This window comes from Echeneis naucrates, chromosome 1, assembly GCF_900963305.1.
Source record: "Echeneis naucrates chromosome 1, fEcheNa1.1, whole genome shotgun sequence".
NCBI classification, from domain to species: Eukaryota; Metazoa; Chordata; class Actinopteri; order Carangiformes; family Echeneidae; genus Echeneis; species Echeneis naucrates.
Genome location: NC_042511.1, coordinates 19011771 through 19033978, shown reverse-complemented (window position 1 = coordinate 19033978; position 22208 = coordinate 19011771). Strand labels below are relative to the sequence as shown.

The following is a 22208-nucleotide window of genomic DNA, read 5'->3' as shown; positions in this document are numbered from 1 at the left end:
CAGTCACACCAATCGGCTCCGGGAGGGGCGGGTCACTCGTGCTGTTGCTAGGGCACGTCCATAATGACTTAAACTCTGAAAGGCCAATCAAATCGCACCTCACTTTTTTTTCAGCCCGCCCATTGGCAATCACACCCAGAGAGCCCGCCCACAGACTTTTCCTATTGGACGGCGACGCCGTCACTCCCTCCGCTGAGTTTGGTAGGTGCTGTTGATAGTGTAGTTTGAAGTCACCAAGACTCAGAAGTGAGTATAGCGGCGTACATACATCGCTCTGAAAACAGTTTTTAATTTCCATTCCAAAGTTTTATGACTTGTACTTTTGTGTAAATAGATTATTTCTATTTTTTATAACAAGACAACAAGAGGATGGAACTTAATTCTCTTTTAATTCTGCTGGAGGCTGCAGAGTACTTGGAAAGAAGAGACAGAGGTATTTCATGCTAAATAGCCAAGTTGACAGCATTTTGTGCTCTCATCGTTGTTTTGTGTGGGGATAAACAGGGCGGAAGCTGGCTCCATAGCCTATTTTATAGAAAGTTATAGCGTGTCCTGCCATAGTGCAGGTATGATGTCACATTACAGACAATGGGACACAGACCGGGCGATGCGTGCAAACTGGACCCAGTAGCATGTATGCTAGAGAAGAGCAACTCTAACTCATTATTTAATGGATGTCATTTATCAGCTGTGTGTGCGCACTATTTCTGATAGAAGAGATTTTTTATGTGCACTCAGAGCTCAATGTGTTTTGTAGGCAAACAACAGTGACACTGACAACAGCAGCTACCGAAAATTACAGCTCCAAATGGCAGTGTAATATTGCAACATCGCTATATGAAGCTGTATGAATTTATGTTTGATGTGTTGCTCATGTCGTGTTGACATTTTAGCATCTGAAGCTTTTTTATTTTTATTTTCCGCAGTTTGTTTCTGAATGGTACCTCACTTTTTTTGCTCTTGTTTTTGTTTAGCTTTTTTAAACCCCTCAGCGACATCACAGTAAGGTGAATGTTAATTCATTTTGTATTTGTTTATGTGTGTCTCTGTAGAGGCAGAACACGGGTATGCGTCTGTTTTACCGTACAGTAGCGACTTCTCCAGAAAGAAAACGAAAGCCTCGCCAATTTCCAGAAAGACTCAGAACAATAGGTAAATATGTTGCTTGCTTTTTTGTCTCTGTCCATGATACACACACACACACACACACACTGTCATCCTCCTTGCTGTCTGGGCTGGGCTTTCTGTTTTGGTCCCTCCAATAAACACTGCCACGCGTACACTGTCAACTCTTGCCTCGCTCTCTCTCACACTCAATCTCCCTCTCTGTCAGTTTCATACACACCTAAAAAAAGTCTTCCCATGCTGAGAGAAAACACACACAAAGATAGAACCTTTGGTTTTTGCACCCTTTCTCACAAGGTTGCCAAACTTTTCCCCAATTAGAATTTTTTAAATTTCTCTTTCTTCATGTGGTTAGTTTGATTTGTGTGTGTTTATCTGATGGGAAATGAAAGTAATGCGGCCTCAACCGAGGGCTCCAAATGTGCTACACCCTCTCCCACCTCCTATCTCCAACACATGCATACCCACACATGTGCGTGCGCGCGCGCACACACGCACACACAGACTATAGACTCTAGACTCTGACACATTAGAGCAATGCTTCTCATCAGTGTGTCCATTGGCTTTCACTCTTGCTTCATAAAATTTTAACTCACTCACAGTCATTAGTTTGACCCCATTTTTATGGTATGTAGTCACAGTCTGTAGCTACTATGAAAGTTGCTGCACGGGCAAATATTTCAAATTGCTTTACATAAGTGAACACATTTAAGTTTCACTTTCACTTTAGTTCTGATTCATGATTTGGTATTTAAAGACCACTTGTACAGCTGATTAAAGGTCATTTAAACATGACCTAGTTAACATATAAATCTTCCCTGTAAACTGGACAAGATATGTTAGATCAGATGAACGCTGATAGAGCTCTTTTTATCATTTATTGTCATTTGAAATTAATCTTCCAGTTATTCTCTAGACATTTTGTCTATAAAATGGCCTTTATCAAACCATCTGTCCAAAACCTTAAGATGTTTAACATTGAATGAACTACAAATCTGTTCATCTGAGAGGCTGAAACCAGAGAGCTCATTGCACCTTTGCCTGAAAACATACCTGACAATAAGTTGATTCACTTAAATCCACGAGTACTCATTGCGTTCACTGTTACACCTGCCTGTGACAGTATTAAAGAGGACTTAAAAATGTTGGAATCACTGTAGGACCAGGAGTCTTCTTTTGGGTTTGTACTCAAATTTGACTTTTACATTGTACTCTCTGCTATAATGTTTTTACAAGGATGTTTTCCCATGCATGAAACTGAACTCTTTCAAGCACGATTTCACCAAATATTGGTGACTTCCTGTGGATGTGCTTTTTGGAGAAATTAAACTTAAGCACTTGCATGACATGTACTTGCCATTTCAGCGCTGTTCCCAAAAAGTACTGGCACAACATGTGATGATAATTAAAATAAAAATAAAAAAACACTCCTGTTGGCTAATATTAGTTCAGGGAAGCAGGGTTAGTCTAATTTTTACAGTCATGACTCCCAGAGTTACATCATGGCACATGCACTATGTTTAACTAGGGTGCTGCTATTGTGTTTACAGTCCTTTTTTCAGTTTTTAAAGATTTGAATGTTTATTATTATTATTAATATTATTATTAGAGACAAAGTCTCTAGTTAGTCTGTGTTAAGCGAGATGTGGCAGGTAGGGGCAGTGGCTAAAATAGACACATACACACTGTGACTTACTGTTTCATACAACAGACCTGCATTCCCCCCTTTTTCTGGTGAGGGGGAAAAAATAGCAAATTACCCAGCTCTTTTTGTATTCTCCTACCACTCTGCTGAGGTTTTTTTAAGGCATCAACAGGATTGTGTTGGGAATGAGGGGGGAGGTCAGTGAAGGAAAACATGTTTCATGTTTGATTTGAAACCTAATTTGGGCTTTAACAGAAGCTGACTGTTAAATGCGATAATGCTTGCTTTGTAGTGCCAACAATTGGTCTTATAGTTTTAGGTGTCAGTTTAACAGATAACATTCTTTGCAGTGCTGGAATATTTAGGGCATAGAAGTAAGTGTCAAAGCAAGCAGAAAAAGAGAAGAAACCCTGGTGGAGTTTCTGTCTTCATCACAAAACTTACATCTGTGATTATGTTGGGTATTCCTGCTTCAAATCCCTCTCACATTAGCTAGCAAATGTAAGAGAGCCTACTTAGCTGTGGCAATATGTGCAAATATGCACAGAGTGCTCTGACTCTGAGCTTTGGCAGTATTAGATCCTGTGTAAAAGGTAATGAGGCCAACTTACAGGCCTAGTCTACAACTTCGACATCGCCCAATGAATGCCATGCCATTCTTTAACAAAAGGTGTGCGTAAACCTACAGGTTGGTGCGCATTCTGTTGCTGTGTCTTGTGCTTGGACAGAGGTGTTCCCCCAGTTTCCCAACTTCAACCATATTGGACTTAATCCTTTGTTGGCCTTTTGGATCAGGATATTAGCAGCAGTGCAACATTCTGATCTTCTTGAATGATTTTGTGCAAGCGCCACATTATCCCACGGTCAACTGTAACCCCCTTCAGAGCAGCGAGTGGTGTCGCTGTGCAGATGCCTCAGCCTCCTCTGGCACAGCTGTGTGAACCATTGCTTCACAAGCTTAAGGGCTCTTAAATGGTGGAAAAAATCTGAAAGGGCTTGTTGTCAGTCTGGCCTTTTGTTGTCACTGTTTTTGTTTTTATTGCTGTGGTATCCATGACGGTTTCATGAACAGAGGGCCTGTTTCAGAGGGACTGCAGTACCCTCCCTGTTTCCGGTTGCACATCATAATAGAGACTCTCCACGGGAAATACATGCTGAGGAATTCTGCAGTGGCCTCCAGACGTCTGGGTGTGTTTTTTTTAAATCCTATGTCCAGCCAGCTTGCAGCAGGAACAGCAGTGTGCATGCTGTTTGTATGTGTACTGCTCTCTCTCTCTCTCTCTCTCTGTATGGGCCATTTTTGCCCTCTGGTCCACACACTCTGACAGATGCCACACTGATACAGTATGGGAATGGACTTAAAAAAAAAACAAAAAAAAAACTCAGGCTTCATTTTTCCATGGTTGTCATGGATGTCTATTTCTGGAATGTGTGAACAAGTTTCTGCATGTCTCTGCCCTTAATTCCCTAAATCAGAACGAATATGCAACAGATTGGTCCAATTTAGCATATTAAAATATTCCTCGTATGTAACTGTAACATTTGAAAGCCCTAGGACTACCTTGAGGCGGAAAGAAAAGGCAAACACTGCGAAGAATCATGGTACTTGATGTCTTCACAGGTTTTTCCTAAACGCTACACAGATCTGTTCCTTTAAAGCTCTTTCTTCCAAATATCTTACTCTAATCATTCTTACATTTTAGGTCAGAACATTTACTAATCATCCCTCCTCCTTGGTATAACTCGTCTCATTTTGTTTTCTATCGTGGTACTAATCTTTACCTTTTTGTCTGCTCTGTCCTCTTAGGTCGTCGCACAATGAGCTGGAGAAACACAGGTAAGCCCATATCTGAACTTGTCTGACCCACCCCCTCACTCATGTTGTGTCTGATATGTACACATATCTATAGCCAACATCATCAAATTCCTAGCATATGAAGTGCAGGGGTGCTGGCTGTAGGTAAATGTCAGACATATTTCTGAAAATCACCAGATCAGATCAGGTTTCATCTTCAAGGGGACTGGGGATTTAAAAAATTAATTCCTTGTTTCTGGAAATGGATAATAAGCTCAAAGAGCAGCCTTATGTTGATTAGATCTGTCTCTGTCTCACGGATGAAACTTGTTACCTTTTATGGAAGGGGAATCCTGTCAGTGATGTGATAATCCTGCCCTGACTGATGCTGGGAGCACAGGTGGGAGGAATCTGGCCCAGGCCTGTCAATTTTCCAACATGAAAAGTCCACAGATAGACACATGCACATACAGTAATCATGCTTTACAACCCACAACTTACTTCTCACTTCAAGCCAAAAACATTTTCTCTTTCTTTTCCTTCTTTCGGGGGTTCAACACAGCTTGTGGTGATGTGATACCCCCTCCCTCATTAAAGGCACACACGTATGTTTGGACTTCACCAACAGGGGAAGTTAGAAAAAACACAAGACACTTGTGCAACAAAAAGTGATTTCATTAAACCAAAGGGGTTTCTTGTCAAGAGGCTAACCCATATTTGACACCCAAACCTGACACTTTTTTTGAAAAAATACAACTCGGTACAACTCACAAATCTGCCTGCCCAGGAAGATTTAGGAAACAGCTGATGTGGCCATGGGTGTGGGTGTGTTAGGCTGTATGTGTGACTCTCTGTCATACATATTGAGGGATTGAGGTTTACCAGTCACATGTCTGGGAGTGAGCAATGGATGTGTGTAGAGAAGACAGAAACATGTATGGACATATCTGCCTCTCTGACCTGAGACGCAGGGGAGGCCCCCTCTGATTACACTGCAGGTGTTGTGACACAGCAGTTACCTCACGTCCAATGATGGGGTGTGGTTGGTTACCAATACAGTGACGTCCAGTCAAACTGACAAATGCAATTGCCAGTAAACTCTTCCATAATAGGTTTACTCACTTCCCTTGTCATCACTACGGCTGCAAATTAAAAAAAAATATAAATAAAATAATAATAATAATAATAAAATAAATAAATAAATAAATAAATATGATGAAATGATACTTTTAAAATCTGCAAGTCTCATTGTGTCAATTAGTCAAGTAGCTGCAAATAGTTGTAGATTTAAAACAATTGTCCTGACGTTTTTTTTACTGGTGAAATTTAAACATACTTATTTGTAATGACATGCCCCGGAATGATGAGACATTCCTCATTATTAATCTCTGTCTGGACCTGTGGTTTAAATTAAATGACCTACACATACAGGTGTAAATGGTTGAATCTATGACTTAAGGCTTCAAAACATTTAGAGTACTTCTTGTATCTTGAGTTGTTCAACTGATTTATTGTTTTGACATAATTTACTGGTTGACCTGGCAACAGAAAAGAAGTCTACAAAAAATCTGATGCTCATTTAAAGTTGTTTGTCTAGGCAAAAATGTTGACCATTTTTGGAATCCAGCAACTCAAATGCAAGGAGGTATGCATAATTTCCAAGCTTTGAATCGCATATGTTGAGCATTTTTAAGTTTCAGACTGTCATCTGAACTTACAACAGGACTTTTGATGTTTTGCGATTAATTGATAACCGAGAAAATAATCAAAAGAAGGGGACACACTACTAATTTACAACTATACAACTGGCATTTAAATCAAGATTTTCAGTGTCCTTGGTTGATCTTGTGTCTACTGCTGCCAATTAATTGTAATGCCAAAGGTCCTCGAATGTCCTGTTGAACCAGTTTATTGTCTAAGTTTTCTTCTTTACGCAAATCCTCAAGCCTGTTTATCCTCCATTAGTTACAGTATTGTTTCCCGCAGTGACGCCTCAAACACCCTCAGTTACCACTTTAGGGAGGTGCTGCTGCTCAAGTCCTGACTCACTGCTTTTGTTTGGTGTGTTGGTTTGTTTGTTTCACGCTTGCGTGGCACTTAGTCATCTGTCAACTGAATGCTAAAGATGTAGACAAGGTGACGAGCACATGTCAGGTAGGATGCCAGAAGGCATCGAAGCTATTGTGAATAGGGAAATAGGAGTTAATTCAGGTTATCTTGCTGATGGTGCTGGGCACGGCCTTACTAGTTTGGCAGCCGAAACGCCCAAAACATCTTCTATCTATTTTAAGCTAGCAGCAAATGGGAAAGTTCATCACACGCTTTTGTCTAAATGTTTCCATTTCCTGTGGCCATCAGGCTGATTTGCCGCTGCTCATTGATCTCACTCATGCCAGGTGTCTACAGTGAAGCCATCCTCTGGCATAGTGGCCATTTGGGAGACAACCTGCATATATTTATGTGCCGTTATAGGGATTGTTTGCCCTGACACAACCTGTGTATCTGCTGCAGCCTGAGACTCTGAGCACAGACCCTACAGCATGCTGTAGGCCGCCTCACCAATGAGTCTGCAGGTTTTTTTTTTTACAACACCGTTGTATTGACACAGGACAAAACAGCTGAGAACACTTCTGTGAAACCCAACGCTACCAGGTGGTGTGCCTCATTGGTATTACTTCCTTCCAATTTCTGAAGTCAAGATTTCAACGCCTGTGACGAACCTTCCATGCCAAGTTTACTTTTCTGGCAAAACTAAGACCCTGCAACTGTGCAGACATCTCATTTCTCACATTCCACCTTACAACAATAAATCTTGAGTCCAGTCAGACCAGTAAGTTTGGGCAGCTTATCTCATTTGAAAAGAGGATTTTCAGAACTATATTTATCTCATAAACACCACCCCTGGCTTTCAGGTGCTATCAGTTTCATTTCTGAGATTACTAAGAGTTTTCAGAGTTACTTCTCTCAATACGCTGTATAATCCACTGCATACCAAGTGCAGCAACTGTGTGACACCTCTTGAACTTAACTTAAAACTATAGTCACTTCTTGGACACGGGAGTAGACTCGCAGTTTGTCACGGTCTAACCTTCTCTTTAATTGAATTTACTCTCCCTGTGTCTTGTATTCCTGGCTGTGATGAATGACTTATTTGGCTTTGAGAAACTCTTTCCCCTTGAGTGAAGCTTACGTGTGTGTGTGTGTGTGTGTGTGTGTGTGTGTGTGTGTGTGTGTGTGCGTGTGTGTGTGCGTGCGTGCGTGCGTGTGTGTGTGTGTGTGCGTGCGTGCGTGCGTGCGTGCGTGCGTGTGTGTCTCTATAAACTGGGTTAGGCAGAAGCAGTATCTCACTCAGCTGTATAAGTTGTGGTGTTAGGAGAGTGAGCCAGACATCCGCTGCTCTTTTACTTTACCCCTGTACCTTCTACTCTCTGCCTTAAGAGGCCACATCTGTTTTCTCTGTTATCTTTTTTTTCTCCGTCTTTTTCTAGTTTTCACTGCACCCGCTGCTTCCTGAAGCATCTGAGTCAGCAGAAACTCATAGGCAGAAAGGAGAACAAAGGCAGGGCCCCCTCCTCAAAGTAGGCCTTAATCATCCCTTACTGATCCCAATCTTGCCAGCACTAAACTCTGCCCGTTTCCACTCTTTTCAGGTATAAGTTCTCTTTCATGACAGTAAGTCGTTTTGATGGGCATGTTAATCTCCATCTTAATGTGGATTGTTAACTCCAAAGACGCTGTGAAGTTCAGGTCAAATTTAATCAACATCCTCCTTTGATGTGTTTTTTTAAGAAAAGGATCTCTCACACACAAAGTGAGGAGGAGTTTGTTAGAGTTGAGGCCTTAATGTAGAATTCATGTGCTCATACAATTGCATGTGGCTTTCATACTTCCTCAAACGCCACACTGTTAGTTACATTCCTCACATGTGTGGGAACCTGGAGTCATTCTGCATGGCCAGTTAATAAACCAGAGCCTCTACATGGTCTCATGATCAATATCAAACAATCAAATCCTTATCTTGTATTGCAGCAAGTTTGGGCATTTCTAATTTAATATTTTCATATATTTATTTTGGCACATTATTGATTTACATTTATATTATGAATATCATTTTCTCATATTTTATTTAAGCATATATAATTGTGAAAAATGTAAATCAAGAACCAAAGATCACAGTTCAGTTATTGAAGAGGCTTGGGATTTTGTGTTTGTATAATATTTGATTTGTCTGTCAAGCTAAAATCTCTTTCGTTTATCAAGATAATTATCATACCTCAAATATTAGAAATATTCATGGGAGAGTTTCTGTGATATACAAATTACAAAACAATTGCAAATTTACTGCAGTCACCATGGGTAAATTCTCAGCACAGAGTCTTTACAGTATGTGCTCAGAGAATAAGACACACTGCAACTGGTGATCAGGAGCAGAGGTCACATGTGGAATTCCTCCACCCTGAAGCCACTGGGTGCTGAGAGGTTCTTCTGCTTTCTCAGGTCAAACGTAGCCATGGTAGCTACTGTCAGACGACCTCAGATGTCATCCTGATGTCTGCTGTCCTCTGTGTGTTTGAGTTAGGCTTGTGCATGACACGCTTGCTTTTTGCATACACAGTGCGCCCACTGTAGACCTACATTTTCAGGTTGACACGTTGCTGCTCCCTCTCAGGTGTTGCTGCTGCAGGCCACGGTGCATTTCTGTGTCAGTAAACTCACTCGCTTTACTGCTGCAAAGCAGCTGATGCTCATAAAGAACAGGAGCGCAGAGTGCATTTTAACAAGGAGTGTGCATGTCTTTCTTCTTAAAAAACAATTAAAGAAAGAGGTGAAAAGGAGGAGACTGTATTGACTGAACTGTTTGTGGTTTTGTCCCAGACCCTGTGTGCCCATGGAGAAAAAGGAGGAGGGTGCATTCTTGAACGCTGTGGAAGGGAGGCAGTGTAGGACGTGGCTGCTGTTTGTTGAGCAGGCAGTCTGAAATTTAGGTCAGCAGAGTATGCACACATACACTGGAATGCAGAGTTAAGTAAGAGAGGCAGTTTAGGGGGAAGAGTTTGTGAGTGGATGGGGGTCACAAAACTACCAGAGCGAGTATTAGTAGAATTCTCTGCACCCATTTTGCTGTTTGATAGAATTTGATAGAGCTGCAAGCTTCCTGCCTTTCACAGATCTGTTGAGTTATTCCAATATCATCCCCGAAGCTCTCAGATTTTTCCTGTTAACCCTTGAGTTGGGTTCTCACTGACCTGTAACCTCAGCTGAGACGTAAACAGCCAAACTTTCACATTCAACATGCTGGCTGTTAATCATTGACAATGATTCATAATGAAACCAGAGCTCATCGTGTCAGGGGATCTTGTTCATTGAGCTCACTGAACTTGTCTCTGCTAGTCTGTCTGACATTTGCAGATATACCTCCTGATATACATAGTGGAAGGCAATCAGTGTCAAGGCCTGTCATTTGACCTTGTGTTGAAAAAGAGTCAAAGATGCATGAAGAAGTTTTTTTTTTTTTTTTTTGACACCTCCGCCATTTCTATTTGCTCACACGGTTTCCTCTTCAAATTCAAATCAACATCTGTTTTTCTGTTGACACCACTGTAAGCTGGCGTTGCTGAGGAAGGAATTCTGTAATGATCCATGTTCACAATTCCAGTTTGTTGTGTGGGAGCACCACTTCTACGAGTGAACAACAAACTGCATAATTCTGCAGTTTCTTGTTGTGAAATGATCATGCTCCTCTTTCTTTTCACTAATTCTCTGAGTAGTGTAACGTGGCCCCTCCTTCCATCTGAGCTGCTATTGTGTTGTGTTCAGGTTTCTGTATGAGAGCAGAGAGCAGAATCATGTGAGTGCGAGCTCGATGTTCCTGCTGTCAGGAGAATGTGTTTTTATAGGGGCAACTTGTATCCTTCTGTGTCACCTCGCAGATGTCACTGCGCACAATGAGTAGGTGTGGACTCCTCAGTGACAGAAAACAAACACAGCCTGTCCTAGACGACTGACGACTTCATGTCTGTCCAATAAAAGCCTCTCATGTCTCTCTGGCGTGGGCAGCATGGTAAACCACTCTGCCATTTTCACACGACCCGCTGCAAATGCTGTCTTGCTTTTCTGCCCTTTCGTTTTGTAGAGACGGTACATCAAATGTGTGTTAAAAGTAAACAGGCTTGGGGCAGGGCCAGAGGGTGACAGTGAGACTGATGAAGTGAGCTGCTGAAAGGCCCAGTACGTGCATGTGTTATGTTTGTCGGCTCGCCCCTGGGAAGGGCCCCTCACCACCCCAAACCTCCCTCCTTGTGGCTTGTACTCCCCACAAACCTGCCAGCCAGATGTTGAGCTGCTCCACTGGCAACCCCAAATTCCACCATCTCACCATGGAGATCCACACTCACGCGACGTAGCCCCACTTTCACCTCACAACAGAGCTGCACTTCAGAAATGCATAGAGATTTGGCTTGGCAAATTTTTATTTGTGTGTGTGTATTTACTTTTTTGAAGTAAAGAAAAACTCTAAATGACTAACAGTAGCCAAATGATTTTTAGAATTGTTCAACTAAAACTTTATCTGAAAGAAAAAAATCCAAAATCTAGGTAAAAATCCATGATTGCAGTTATATGCATGTATGATAAATACACAACAGGCCTAAAAACACAGATACAATCTGTAGGACAAAACTTTCAAAGTGATTTGCTTTGTATTGAGATAAAATCTCAATACATGTGATGCATCCTGCAGGCCGATGACTTGTGGGCTCAAGTCAAAACAGCACCAGAGGCCTGGTATCACATTTTTCGTTTCCTCAAAGCCGATGATTGAACAGTGAAATGAAACATTGCTGTGGTGTCTCCTGATGACCTCTGACCTTAGTTCAGCTGGCTTGGCTCCTTGCCAGATGAGCCACTCGGTCCTGTGCGTATGGGTTGAGGAATGCGCTTGGCTGCGGCAAGCTCATTAAACAGTGCTGCAAGTGAAGGCCTGTTGTTTGCACTGGCTCAACTTCTCAGGCCCTGCAGCTCTTTGTGTGCCATTAGATCCACAATCCCAGAGTGCAGGACAGTCACAGTACTCACTAATGTCACCAGGACAGCATGTGAGAAGCAATATGTATGTACTTGTGCGCTGGTTGTTTGTTTCCATCATCATCACTGCTTGCCTGTGTTTAGAGCAGCGAACTAAGACATTTCTTGCTTATTCTATCTCCAGAGTTTGAGCAGATCTGTGAGAAAGGTCCAAGCTGTACCCAGTAACCTCACAGCGTAAATCAGCATTTTAAATAGCTTGTTCCAGTTTAAGTAGTGTGCCGTTTTCTGAGATAAAGTTCCTTTTATTCTTTTTCCTCTATCTTTGTTTTGGCACTGAGCCCCTGAGGAGGAGGGCAGGGGAGATCAGACACAAATCATCCCATGGTATACTACACGTGAGAATGGTCAGGTGGCCCTTCCCTGCAGACATGAGTCCAGAACAAGTCAAATTGCAGATTTATTATTAAATCCTCAAATGCAGTGAAATCACAGTCTGCTTTGTTTTTTCCAGTTTTAGCTATTTTCATCCTCAGAGTTTTTTTTATTCTCCGATTCTGTTAAAGCGCAATATTGCTGCCTTAACTCTTTAAGTGTTACCTCACTAACCCAGTGCTCATGACTGGAATATCAAAGACGAGCCTATTTTCAAACCAGTCAAATTGGAAATTTTGATGTGATTCAAAACCATGCAAACTGTCTGCTCTCTCAGCTCTAACGTCTGTCTGCTGCAGCACTCTGCATGGCTGTTTGAGGTAATCTGATAAACATTGGGTGACCAAGGCCTTGGCTGAGGAATAACAAATGTGAGTGAGGGAGGGACCTAACTCCAAATCAGCTGTGTGCTCTTGACAAAAAATAGCCAGTGTGTCTAGTGGCAGGGGAACATGTGCTGCTGGGAGGGAGTCATCTCACAAACACACGCACACACAACTGTCCATGTTTTATCAATATGCATCAGAGACCGGAATCTTTTCATAAGCAGGGTTACCAAAAGGGCACATTGGCTGAAGATGTGAGATGTGCTTTATTTAGTGCATGTAGAAGGACCAGAGAGGCCAGACAGTGGATTTTTATCAACATTAAAAGGGAAGTGCTACATTGATGTGAAGCCCAGATCAGCTTTCTAAATATAATGATTTAATACTTGTTGTTTGAGTTTGAAACAGTCCTAAAGCAGAAAGTCATGGAACATTAGGCCATGGAGTAACCATGCATGTAAATGCGTCATCATTTACGTTTGACTTGTTGGAAAATATATTTAGTTGATTTGCTGGTTTTTAAATGAGGACACTTATCCCACTGTCTTGTGTACATTTCATAAGAAGCAGCAATAATTTACATTTAAAAGCTTTTAAGGTGTTGTCACTAGGAAGATACATCCTGTTGCCTTTTCTTATATCTTGACACAATTAATGTTGTTAATTTTCTATTAAAGGCTCTAGCTGTGAGCATTTCCTGATAACATGGGTGCGGTTTGTCTTCAGGTCAACACGTTGTCTGCTCTATGAAAACAACTGAGGGTCTGAATACAAAACATGGAAGACATTGGTTTTATTTTTATGTGGTAAAAGCAATGGTGGAAGTGCATCTACCACATTTCTGTGGTCTGTCTTCAAGGTAAAAAATGTGGAGAGTGCACAGGTGGGGTCTGTGATGAATAAGCCAGTAAAAAAGCCAGAGTTTTCTTTTGGGGGATGGGGGAAGTCAGGCAGAGTATTTGGGGAACGCCTTGTTTTTGTTTTTCATCACAAGACAGGGAAGGCTGGGCTGGAGTGGGGTGGGAGCAAGATGGTTGCCCATTGGCTCAAGTTACCCTTTGGAAGATGTGTATGGAGTGCTGCGTAGTGCAGCTGAGCACACTGCACTCAAAGAGCCCCTTTTTCCAACGCAAGAGAAAGTCATCCACTTGCTCGGACCCTACTCCTTTCTAAATCCCTCCCCCCTCCAGCCCACCCCTTCCCCCTCTGCTGTAGACCCCCAGCTCCTTCCTGCCTGCTTCCCCTGGCTGGACTCCAAGTGCTTCATGTGGCTCAACTGGCTCAACTGGGTCAGGTTGGAGGTGGGCCCCCACCCGTGTCCTCAGAAGACACTTGTTTTCCAGTGGGATGAGGGTGTGTTGGTGTTGGCAGGGTGGAGTAGGGGGTTAGGGTTTTTATGGGGGGGTGGCGCTAGTGTGCACCTGTAGAGAGGTAAAGACAGTGTTAAGGAAATATTTACTCTTAAAAAATTATTCCAATCAAATTTGCTTTTGAAATCACTGTCATTTTTTGTTACTGAAATTAAATCCCGAAAAACGAACGATGCATTCATCACAATTTTGAGTCCCTGAGAGTCTCTCATTGTCCACAGTCATCAGCTGACCTCTAGATGAAACAGATAGCTGAAGTGAGAGGGTCTTATGTTCAGGAAGGCCCTTCCTGAATAAGACTGGACTTGTTCAAAAAGTGTCTTTTTGTGCACTAGCTGTTGTCTTGGTTCTGTAGCCAGCCATGAAGAGCTTCATTTCTCTGATTAGGTTTATTGTGATTGCAGCGATGGCCAACGGAGCCCTTGCATTGTTGGGAGTTTGTTTATCGTTCAGCTGGAGTTAGCCAAAGGAGCAGGAGAAAAAAGGGGGAAGTCAAGCTCAGAACAAAAAAACTGTTCATGGACTAGTTTGACTAATGGACGATGAAAATTTTTAATTTTGAAAAAATTTTGGGAATAAAAACAGCCCTTTGAAATGATGCACAATATCCATACAGAGACAACAAGATTAACTTTGCCTTTGGTTACTATCTGAATTCAACATCCATGTGCTGCGTCCAGCGAGTGTTTACTTGTCAATCTGGGGTCACTGGCCTGTAGGGCTTTGGCAGGGGTGCAGTATTCTGGGGTCACAGTTTGTGTCTTCAGTTCGGCCATCACAGCCATGAGAAACTTCTCCTTTTGGTCACTAATGATTTTTGCACATGGTTTCAGGACTGGTTTTAGGGCTCGGGATGATGGCTTACAGCTTTAGAGAGGTCAGTATGTGGCACTAAGGTCTTCTGCAACAGTGACAGTGAGGAATTTATCTTTGCAATGTAAAATATTGCAACATCTATAAAATATAATTACACAGGCAGGGTTACATATACTTACAATTGGTATGAGATTTGGTGATAATTTTCCAATCAAAGTATTTTATCGCCACAAGTTCATGACAGATATATTTATCTGGTGTAATTGCAGTGAATCTGGACCTCTGTACTGGAATTTAGGCTGATTGAATATCTGGTTACATGTCATTAGTGGATGTATCTGATATCAGTTAACTGGACCTGGATTTTCCATTTACTCTGACAGGAGTAAAGTTAGATTCACAGTGTTATACTATGTACACATGGTGGATGAGGATGTTTGCATTGCAGATCAACAAGGATGTAAAATCCTCGCATAGATTTTAAAGTGGCTCACCACAACACTTAAATATGCAGTGTCTCACAATTAAGCTCCATGTCAGAAAACCCAAAACCAAATCCTGCACAGCATCACCCCCGTGATCACAAGGGCTGCTGCTCAGGGATGACTGAATACACTCTTGTCGGTCTGTTTGTGTGGGTACCTTCACACTTGTCTGCAGGGGGACTTGCGCTGACTCATCCTGTGCTTGTGTGTGTTTGCAGACGTGCCAAACTACGGCTGTACTTGGAGCAGTTGAAGAAGCTGGTGCCTTTGGGTCCAGACAGCACAAGACACACCACATTGAGCTTGCTGAAAAGGGCCAAGATGCACATCAAGGTACAAAAAGAACAGCTGCACAGAGAAAACAAAACACTCTAACCACTCTGTGTTCAATAGGTGACACAAGCATAGTCTAATTATCTATTGACTGATAACTGATGTAATTATGATTTTTGTTTTTATTTTTTTGGGTTTGGATTTTATTTTTTAATTCAAGCAAAAGGAGTTTGATGATGCAATGACCATCAGCTCTGATAATTCATCTCAGAAAAGAGATTTATTAATGATCGTAATGAATAAATGGTGAAAGTCAATGTTTGAAGACTAATTGAAAACGAATTATATCTTCTTTGAAAATGCAATTTGTTCTTTTCTTGAGCCTCAAAAGCACCAAACCCAAAGCCTCAAGTCTCACATATCTTCTGGCTGTTTGGTTTATCCCTTGCCTTCCTGAGGGGGGGGGGGGGATGTTAAGTTTGTGCAAGGCCAGCTCCTCCTGGTTCATTAACTGTTTCAGTTCACAAGTGATATAAAAAATAGTTGTGCTGCAGCAGCAGTCACAGAGGATGCCTCATAAAACACCAGTATAGAATATAATTTGATTCTGGTAAATGTAAGCACAGCAAAGGACACGCTGCACTGATCTCATTGTTTACCACTAGCAACAGTGTGGTCGGTGGAAAATCCAGACGTAGCCAGTTTTAACCCTTCATTTCCTGTTTGTCATACATGTCCTGTCCTTTGCTCAGAGGCTGATCTGCGTGAATTCTCATCACTGTGTTGTATATTCTCATCTCACAGGGGACCATGTGTATTCGTCTTCCCTTTGATTCCCCAGGGTGAACTTTCATATGCAAATATCTCAGCAACTGAGTTACAACTTTTACTCGAGCTCAGTTTTATTTTTACTCAGTGCTCACAGTTGCTCTGCCACTTCCTTGTGACATGTTGAAATGTTGTTGTTAAATACTGAGTTTTGTAACTTAGGCAGCGGTGGGATTGGCAGGAGATGATAGGAGAGCAAACTTGAAGACTCATTCTGATATACAGTATAATATAATACTCAGAACAGGAAAAGAGTGATGACCCCAGTTTCATGTTGCACCTTTAGTCTTTTTTGTGGCCTTTTACTGTACATCACAACTTGAAAAATGTTTATTTAATTGAAAATTTTATTTTTTATGTTAAAACAATATAGGAGAAGGCTGTGAAACACAAGCATGCGTCGTATTCATTTATGATGTTGTTCTCTGCTGTGTTTATATGCGCAACAATTTTGCATTGTTTTCTTTGGGAAACAAAACTATTATGTGGTGTGCCAAAATTGCTTGTTTTTGCAAAAGCTGGAAATATAAATTTGTGTTTTGTTTTTTTTTTTGTTTGTTTGTTTTTTTTGTATGTCCCCCATTTGTGTCACTGGTTACTCAAAATGAATCACAAGGGAAAAGACATCAAGAAACACCCACTGACCTTTTGGGGAACAAGTACATTATTTAAGTTGTGCAATCAATATATAAATATAAATATTTGGGTTCAGCAGATATTGTAATTTAATGTGTTATGTTTGTGCCTCTGCAGAAGCTGGAGGAGCAGGACAGGAAGGCTCTGAATGTGAAGGAGCAGTTGCAGAGAGAGCACCGCTACCTCAAACGCCGCCTGGAGCAACTCTCTGTGTCGGGATCTGTGGAGCGCATCCGCACCGACAGCATGGGCTCCACCATCTCCACTGACTCAGAGCAAGGTGTGCTGCTGTTACATCGAAAAAAAATCCTGTTTGCTCCAAATCTGAAATGGTTCAACTGCAGCTTATTTATCAGTGTCTGAAAGCACATCCAGCGCACAAAGGCCAGTGCACCATATTAAAACTGAAAACCCAAAAAAAATTCACATATAGGTCAAATCTGGAGAAAGTTAATGAACTTCTCAGTCAACTGTGGCTCTGCTGTGCCACATGGTCGGTTCTGGGTTTTGTCGTGGTAAGGCCTTCATGATTACATGGATGCCCTAAAGCTACATCTGTTTCCAACACAGCTCTATTTGTGCCACCATCCACACAGCAACTTGGTCAGAGCGGTTTGGCTATTTGCATTTCTCCCATTGTCCACTGATAAACTCAAAGCCACATGATTATTTTCGCTGGCCATGTTTGCAGGTGATGCCCTAGGATTTAAAGGTGAATCGCCCATATTTCAGGTAAAGACATTTCACTACTGATAGTGGGTGATTTCTTAGTTTGTACTATAAAACAACAAGATTTGTCTTGTCATCTGCAGCAATGATGGCAAATACTAGCAATAATCTGTGAATATGACAGCTGGTTCTTTTTGAATACCATTATTTTACACACAACCCAATCTGAAGACACCGAAGTGTTGTGTCCTCCGTTAGAAGTGCTCTTCATATGGTTGAATGTGTGGTTTACTTGAACAGCCGTAACCTCAGCTCTAAGGTGTCATGTGCTGCCCTGAAACGATTCACTAAGAATGTTGCACTGTATGTTTAATAATCCTGAATGAAGTGAACACACATGCAGTTGTTTATCAATGGATGGGGATTAACTGCGGATGTACAGAGATCTGCCTGTTTGCCCAGAGTTAATGGCTGCATGAATCTAGGTTTAATCCACCAATGCGGCAGGCTTACTGATAAATATGTCCACCGATGGGGGCAAATAAACAGTTTCCCCACTCTGTTGCTATGTTTTTCGACAGTACTGAAAATATCTGTATTTTCTTTTCTTTTTTTTTTTTTTGCAGAGGTGGACATTGAGGGCATGGAGTTCACCCCTGGTGAGGCAGACAGTGTGGACAGCATCACTGACGGTGAGGAGGAGGACCACTACAGCCTCCAGAGCAGCTCCAGCGACACCAGCTACACAGCCACACATTCCCACAGACTGCAGCCGCACCACTGTTAAAGACCAGCGCGACCATCTGTCTCCCAACCAGCTTCCTCACTGTTGCTTACCCTGCACCTCACCCCAACCTTCCTTGACTACTTGCTATCGCCAACGCCGCCCACTACCTACATTATACCGGTCCACAATGGCGGTACACCCTAAACCAGTTCCTCCTTTCCTGGCCCCCGGCTCTCCAGGAAGTACATGGGGCTGAAATGCCACTCAAGTCTTCCTGAACCACAGCTACCCTTCCTCCCCGGCCCCAACCATTGACCCTACCTCACCCTGCTGTATCCTGCCTGACGCTGCCTCCCCTGTCCTCCCACTGCCCCACAACCCCAAACCTAGTGTTACTGCAGGCTCAGAGAGAGCAGAGCAGAGTTTGTGTTTTTGTTTTTTTATGGGGGATGTCAATGGTTTAGTGGACAGCTCTGACTTGTTAATCAACACTTTGTAATGTCTGTATGAGTGTGTGCATGTCCATGCAGGAGATAAAAGCCAAGCAAAGGAGCTTTAAGAGAGGTCAAAAAATATATAAGCTTCATGTCATCTTCGTATGGCAATAATTCACCAACAAGGTTTTCGCACTAGATCTGTGACGTTAAAACCAAAGCACTTCTGTTTGTTCTGCACCATATGCAACATCGGGACCTCGAAAGTCATTTTCAACACACAGTATCTTCCTTTTACACAATGAAATTTACAGGACTAGGTGTTTCAGGTTTCCTGCTTGCTTCTTGAAATGTTTGACTTTTGACTTTTGAATTTAAAGGAACAGTTTCACATTTTGAGGAACTACTTGACTGTTTTCTGCTTCGCTCAGAGTTAGATGCGAAGATTGATAGGTCGCGTACCTGCTTGTTTCGATGTGTGATAGTGTAGCTTTGCACAAAGACAGGAAAGGATGCACCTAGCATCCCAATCAGCTGCCAGCACTCCTAAAGCCACTAAACAACATATATCTTAGTTGTTTCACCTGTATAAAACCAAAATCACAGAGCACTGAGCATGGACGTTTTATATTCGGCTGTTTGCTGAGAATAATAGAAAAAAAAAAAAAAACAAGCAAACAAAAATGATACGATGTGAACTTTAAAATGTCTGCAGGTGGATTTCTGTTACTACCGACAGAACCAGGCCTGCCCATTGTAAGATAAGATAATCTGCTTCACAAAGTAGTTTCAGTGGTTAGTGAACAGACATAAGTGTGGCAAGAATGAAAATAAGAGAATTTCCCAAAATTAGAATTTTTTTTCACCTTCCCCGACCTGTAAACATCATTGCAGAGTTTCTGTCCCCAAAGACAGGAACTCTGAAGTAGCTACTCCTGCACACTGTCACTTCCTCAAGACCAAATCTGGCCAATTCCTGGCCAAAGACAAACTGAAAAAGTTGCAGAGCTGTTATAGAGAAGAAAGAATGTAAATAAATGTATAGTTATTGTCCAAATTGTCACGTCTACATCTGGTTGGGTTGCCTAACCACTCCTCCACACTACTGACCACTACACTATACCACCCTATGGTGTAGATGGACTACTCTGTCAAGGTAAACAAAAGGAGCCATCTCAAAACTAAAACTCTATTAAGTTTGAGTTAAATCTTCTCAGTAGCTAATTGATGTAGCAATCAACACAAGAGGTGGGTGCTTCCTCGGAGTGTTTAAACAATTCTAGTTGACCAGGAGATGTTATGTGAGACTTTTAAGCCAGTAGATGGCCATTGGACCATTGCAGAGCGGACCTACAAAAAAAGGGGTAGCTTTCCTTTCTATCACTAATGGAACCCTCTGTTTCTCCCAGTGCCATTTTCCTACAATTTGAGTTACTTTCAAGCTCTGTTGCTTTTTCAAGCAGTGTTTTTGTGTGTCTGTTTTTGTTGCTGCTGTTAACAAGTCAAAGCTGTAAATGTGGAAAAGAAAAAAAAAAAAAGAAGAATGAAAAAAAGGGCCAAATCTAATGAATTCTTCTCTATAGAAGCTCATTTTAGGAACAACTAATCACCTTCAGTAATCAACTTTTCATTTCTGTAACACAACTAATGATTTACTTCTCTCTCTCTGCTAAATACAACATCTTTCTGGAGCTTCTGGGCAGTAGACCAACGCAGATTTATTTTTCCCCTTTAACTTGTCAATACTTATGCACAGTAGTCACTATTGACAGAGGAGGCACTTCAGTTGTTCATTTTAATAATTATTAGGCCTTAGTCTTTGGCAGTCTTTAGAGCTTGGTGTCCCAACACTCAAAAACAAAAACAAAAAAAAAAAAAAAACAATAAAAAATCCTTTAAAATCTAAAATCTAAAAGAAAACAAAAAAGTACATACAAGAAAAGCTACTTGTCACTTTAAGTGATACTAGCAAATTTAGTCTATATTTCTTATTTCTTTCTTTATTAAATTTTGTATTATATTTTCCTAAATGTTCTCTTGTAATGAAAAGACAAAAAAGAGCATATATATATATATATATATATATATATATATATATATATGAGAGAGAGAGAGAGAGAGACACACACACACACACACACACACACACACACACACTGGGGAGCTTATACACTGGCCCCTCTCCCTTGGGTGACTCTCTGCTGTCATTCTGTGCCTTTGTGAGCCTTTTTCGCCCTCCCTCATCTTCCTCCCACTTTCCTAATGTGTGTGTCCCGGTTCAGGTCACAGTCCCCTCCTCCTAGTGTTCTCCTCCCTCCACTTCATGTCCTCCGGCAGGGCTAAAAGCTTTGACTTCCACCCCAACCACGCCAAAACACTTCCAAAAGCAAAGGGGCACGCGATGAGAGGACCTCACTTTGAGTGAAGGAAAATAGAAATATCAAGGAAAGCCCTTTCGGTCTCTATTGAGAAGCCGCTGTTGTACCCTGTCCAGGCACTCCTCGCCCTCCTGATGCCCACCCATCTGCCTGCCAGTGCCACCTCTGTCACAGAAAATTTAAAGACAAAAAACACACACGCAAACAAACAACAACAACAAAAAATACACTGGTGAACTCCCATGGCAGCTTCCAGTCACCCTGAATGGCCACCAAAGGGGTTCGAAACATTTGGGCTTGAAGCTTGTTTATTTTGTTATTAGTTTTTGTCATTTTACGTTTATTGTATGATGACTGGTTTTTTTTTTTTTTGTTTTTTGTTTTTCTCCAGTGGGAGTCACTGGGACAGGAGCGAAAAAAGAATAATTCAATCAATGGCAGCTTAAGGTGTTATCCTCCACGCTCCCAGTGGTGTATCCCTAAAATAGTGTTACCAATTGATCAGGGGACCTCTTGAGACAGCAATATTACCATCTTGTGCTTTCTAAGGGGGGGTGGGTGGGCAGGGTTTTCAAGACAAGCAGGTGGTTTTACTTTTGAGTCTGTGGTGATTTTTTTTATTTTTATTTCTTGATGACCAACTCATAATTTTGTTTTGATGATTTTACCTCCTATCTGCACTCTCTCCATACACTGCAGGAGGGCAAAAGAAATTAATAAGCATTGTTTTTCCTTCTTTTGTCATCAAGAGTTTACATTCATGTCCAAGGATTTGTACATGGACTTTCTTTTCAAAGAAAAAAAAAGTCTCTTTCAGTTTGTTGCTCAAATGAACAATGGAGTAAAAACCCTATTAATGGCATATAATTATTCTCTAGCACAGAACCTCCCATTAAGAAATATGACAGATTGAATGGGAAGAACTGAGGGCAAGATATGAGCTTTTCAGTGGCAACACTGACCAATGAAAACACACTCAGCACAATTTCATTTAATCAGAAGTTGACTGGACATGGCAGCATTTTGTTTAAATACTGGAAAGAGAACATTTATATAAATTATTTTATGATGTGCCTTGGAGAGTTTTTTTTAAGAGTAAAAAAGCAGATTATACCAATTAATGAATACTGTTCAAACAGTGACAGTGCTCTTATTTTTAACCCCTTTGGTAAGGCAACAGGAAATGTTACTGCTTACTTTCTTCCTGCCAAAAAAAAAAAAAAAAAAAGGCAAACATTTACAT

At 41.5% G+C, this 22208-nt stretch overlaps 1 protein-coding gene across 2 annotated transcripts; it reads left to right on the top strand.

Moving 5' to 3' along the window:
• The first annotated feature begins 226 nt into the window (after positions 1 to 226).
• mxd4 (MAX dimerization protein 4) lies at positions 227 to 22208 on the top strand. 2 transcript variants are annotated; one of them, XM_029497347.1, is made up of 7 exons: positions 227 to 433; positions 1053 to 1152; positions 4578 to 4607; positions 8054 to 8143; positions 15239 to 15353; positions 16875 to 17037; positions 18053 to 22208. In XM_029497347.1, exons 1-7 carry the CDS (start codon positions 370 to 372, stop codon positions 18211 to 18213), a joined length of 723 nt encoding a protein of 240 aa, XP_029353207.1. In that variant the 5' UTR covers positions 227 to 369; the 3' UTR covers positions 18214 to 22208. The 2 variants fall into 2 exon arrangements, with proteins under 2 accessions (XP_029353207.1, XP_029353208.1); XM_029497348.1 differs by lacking the exon at positions 8054 to 8143 and having other exon boundaries at positions 231 to 433.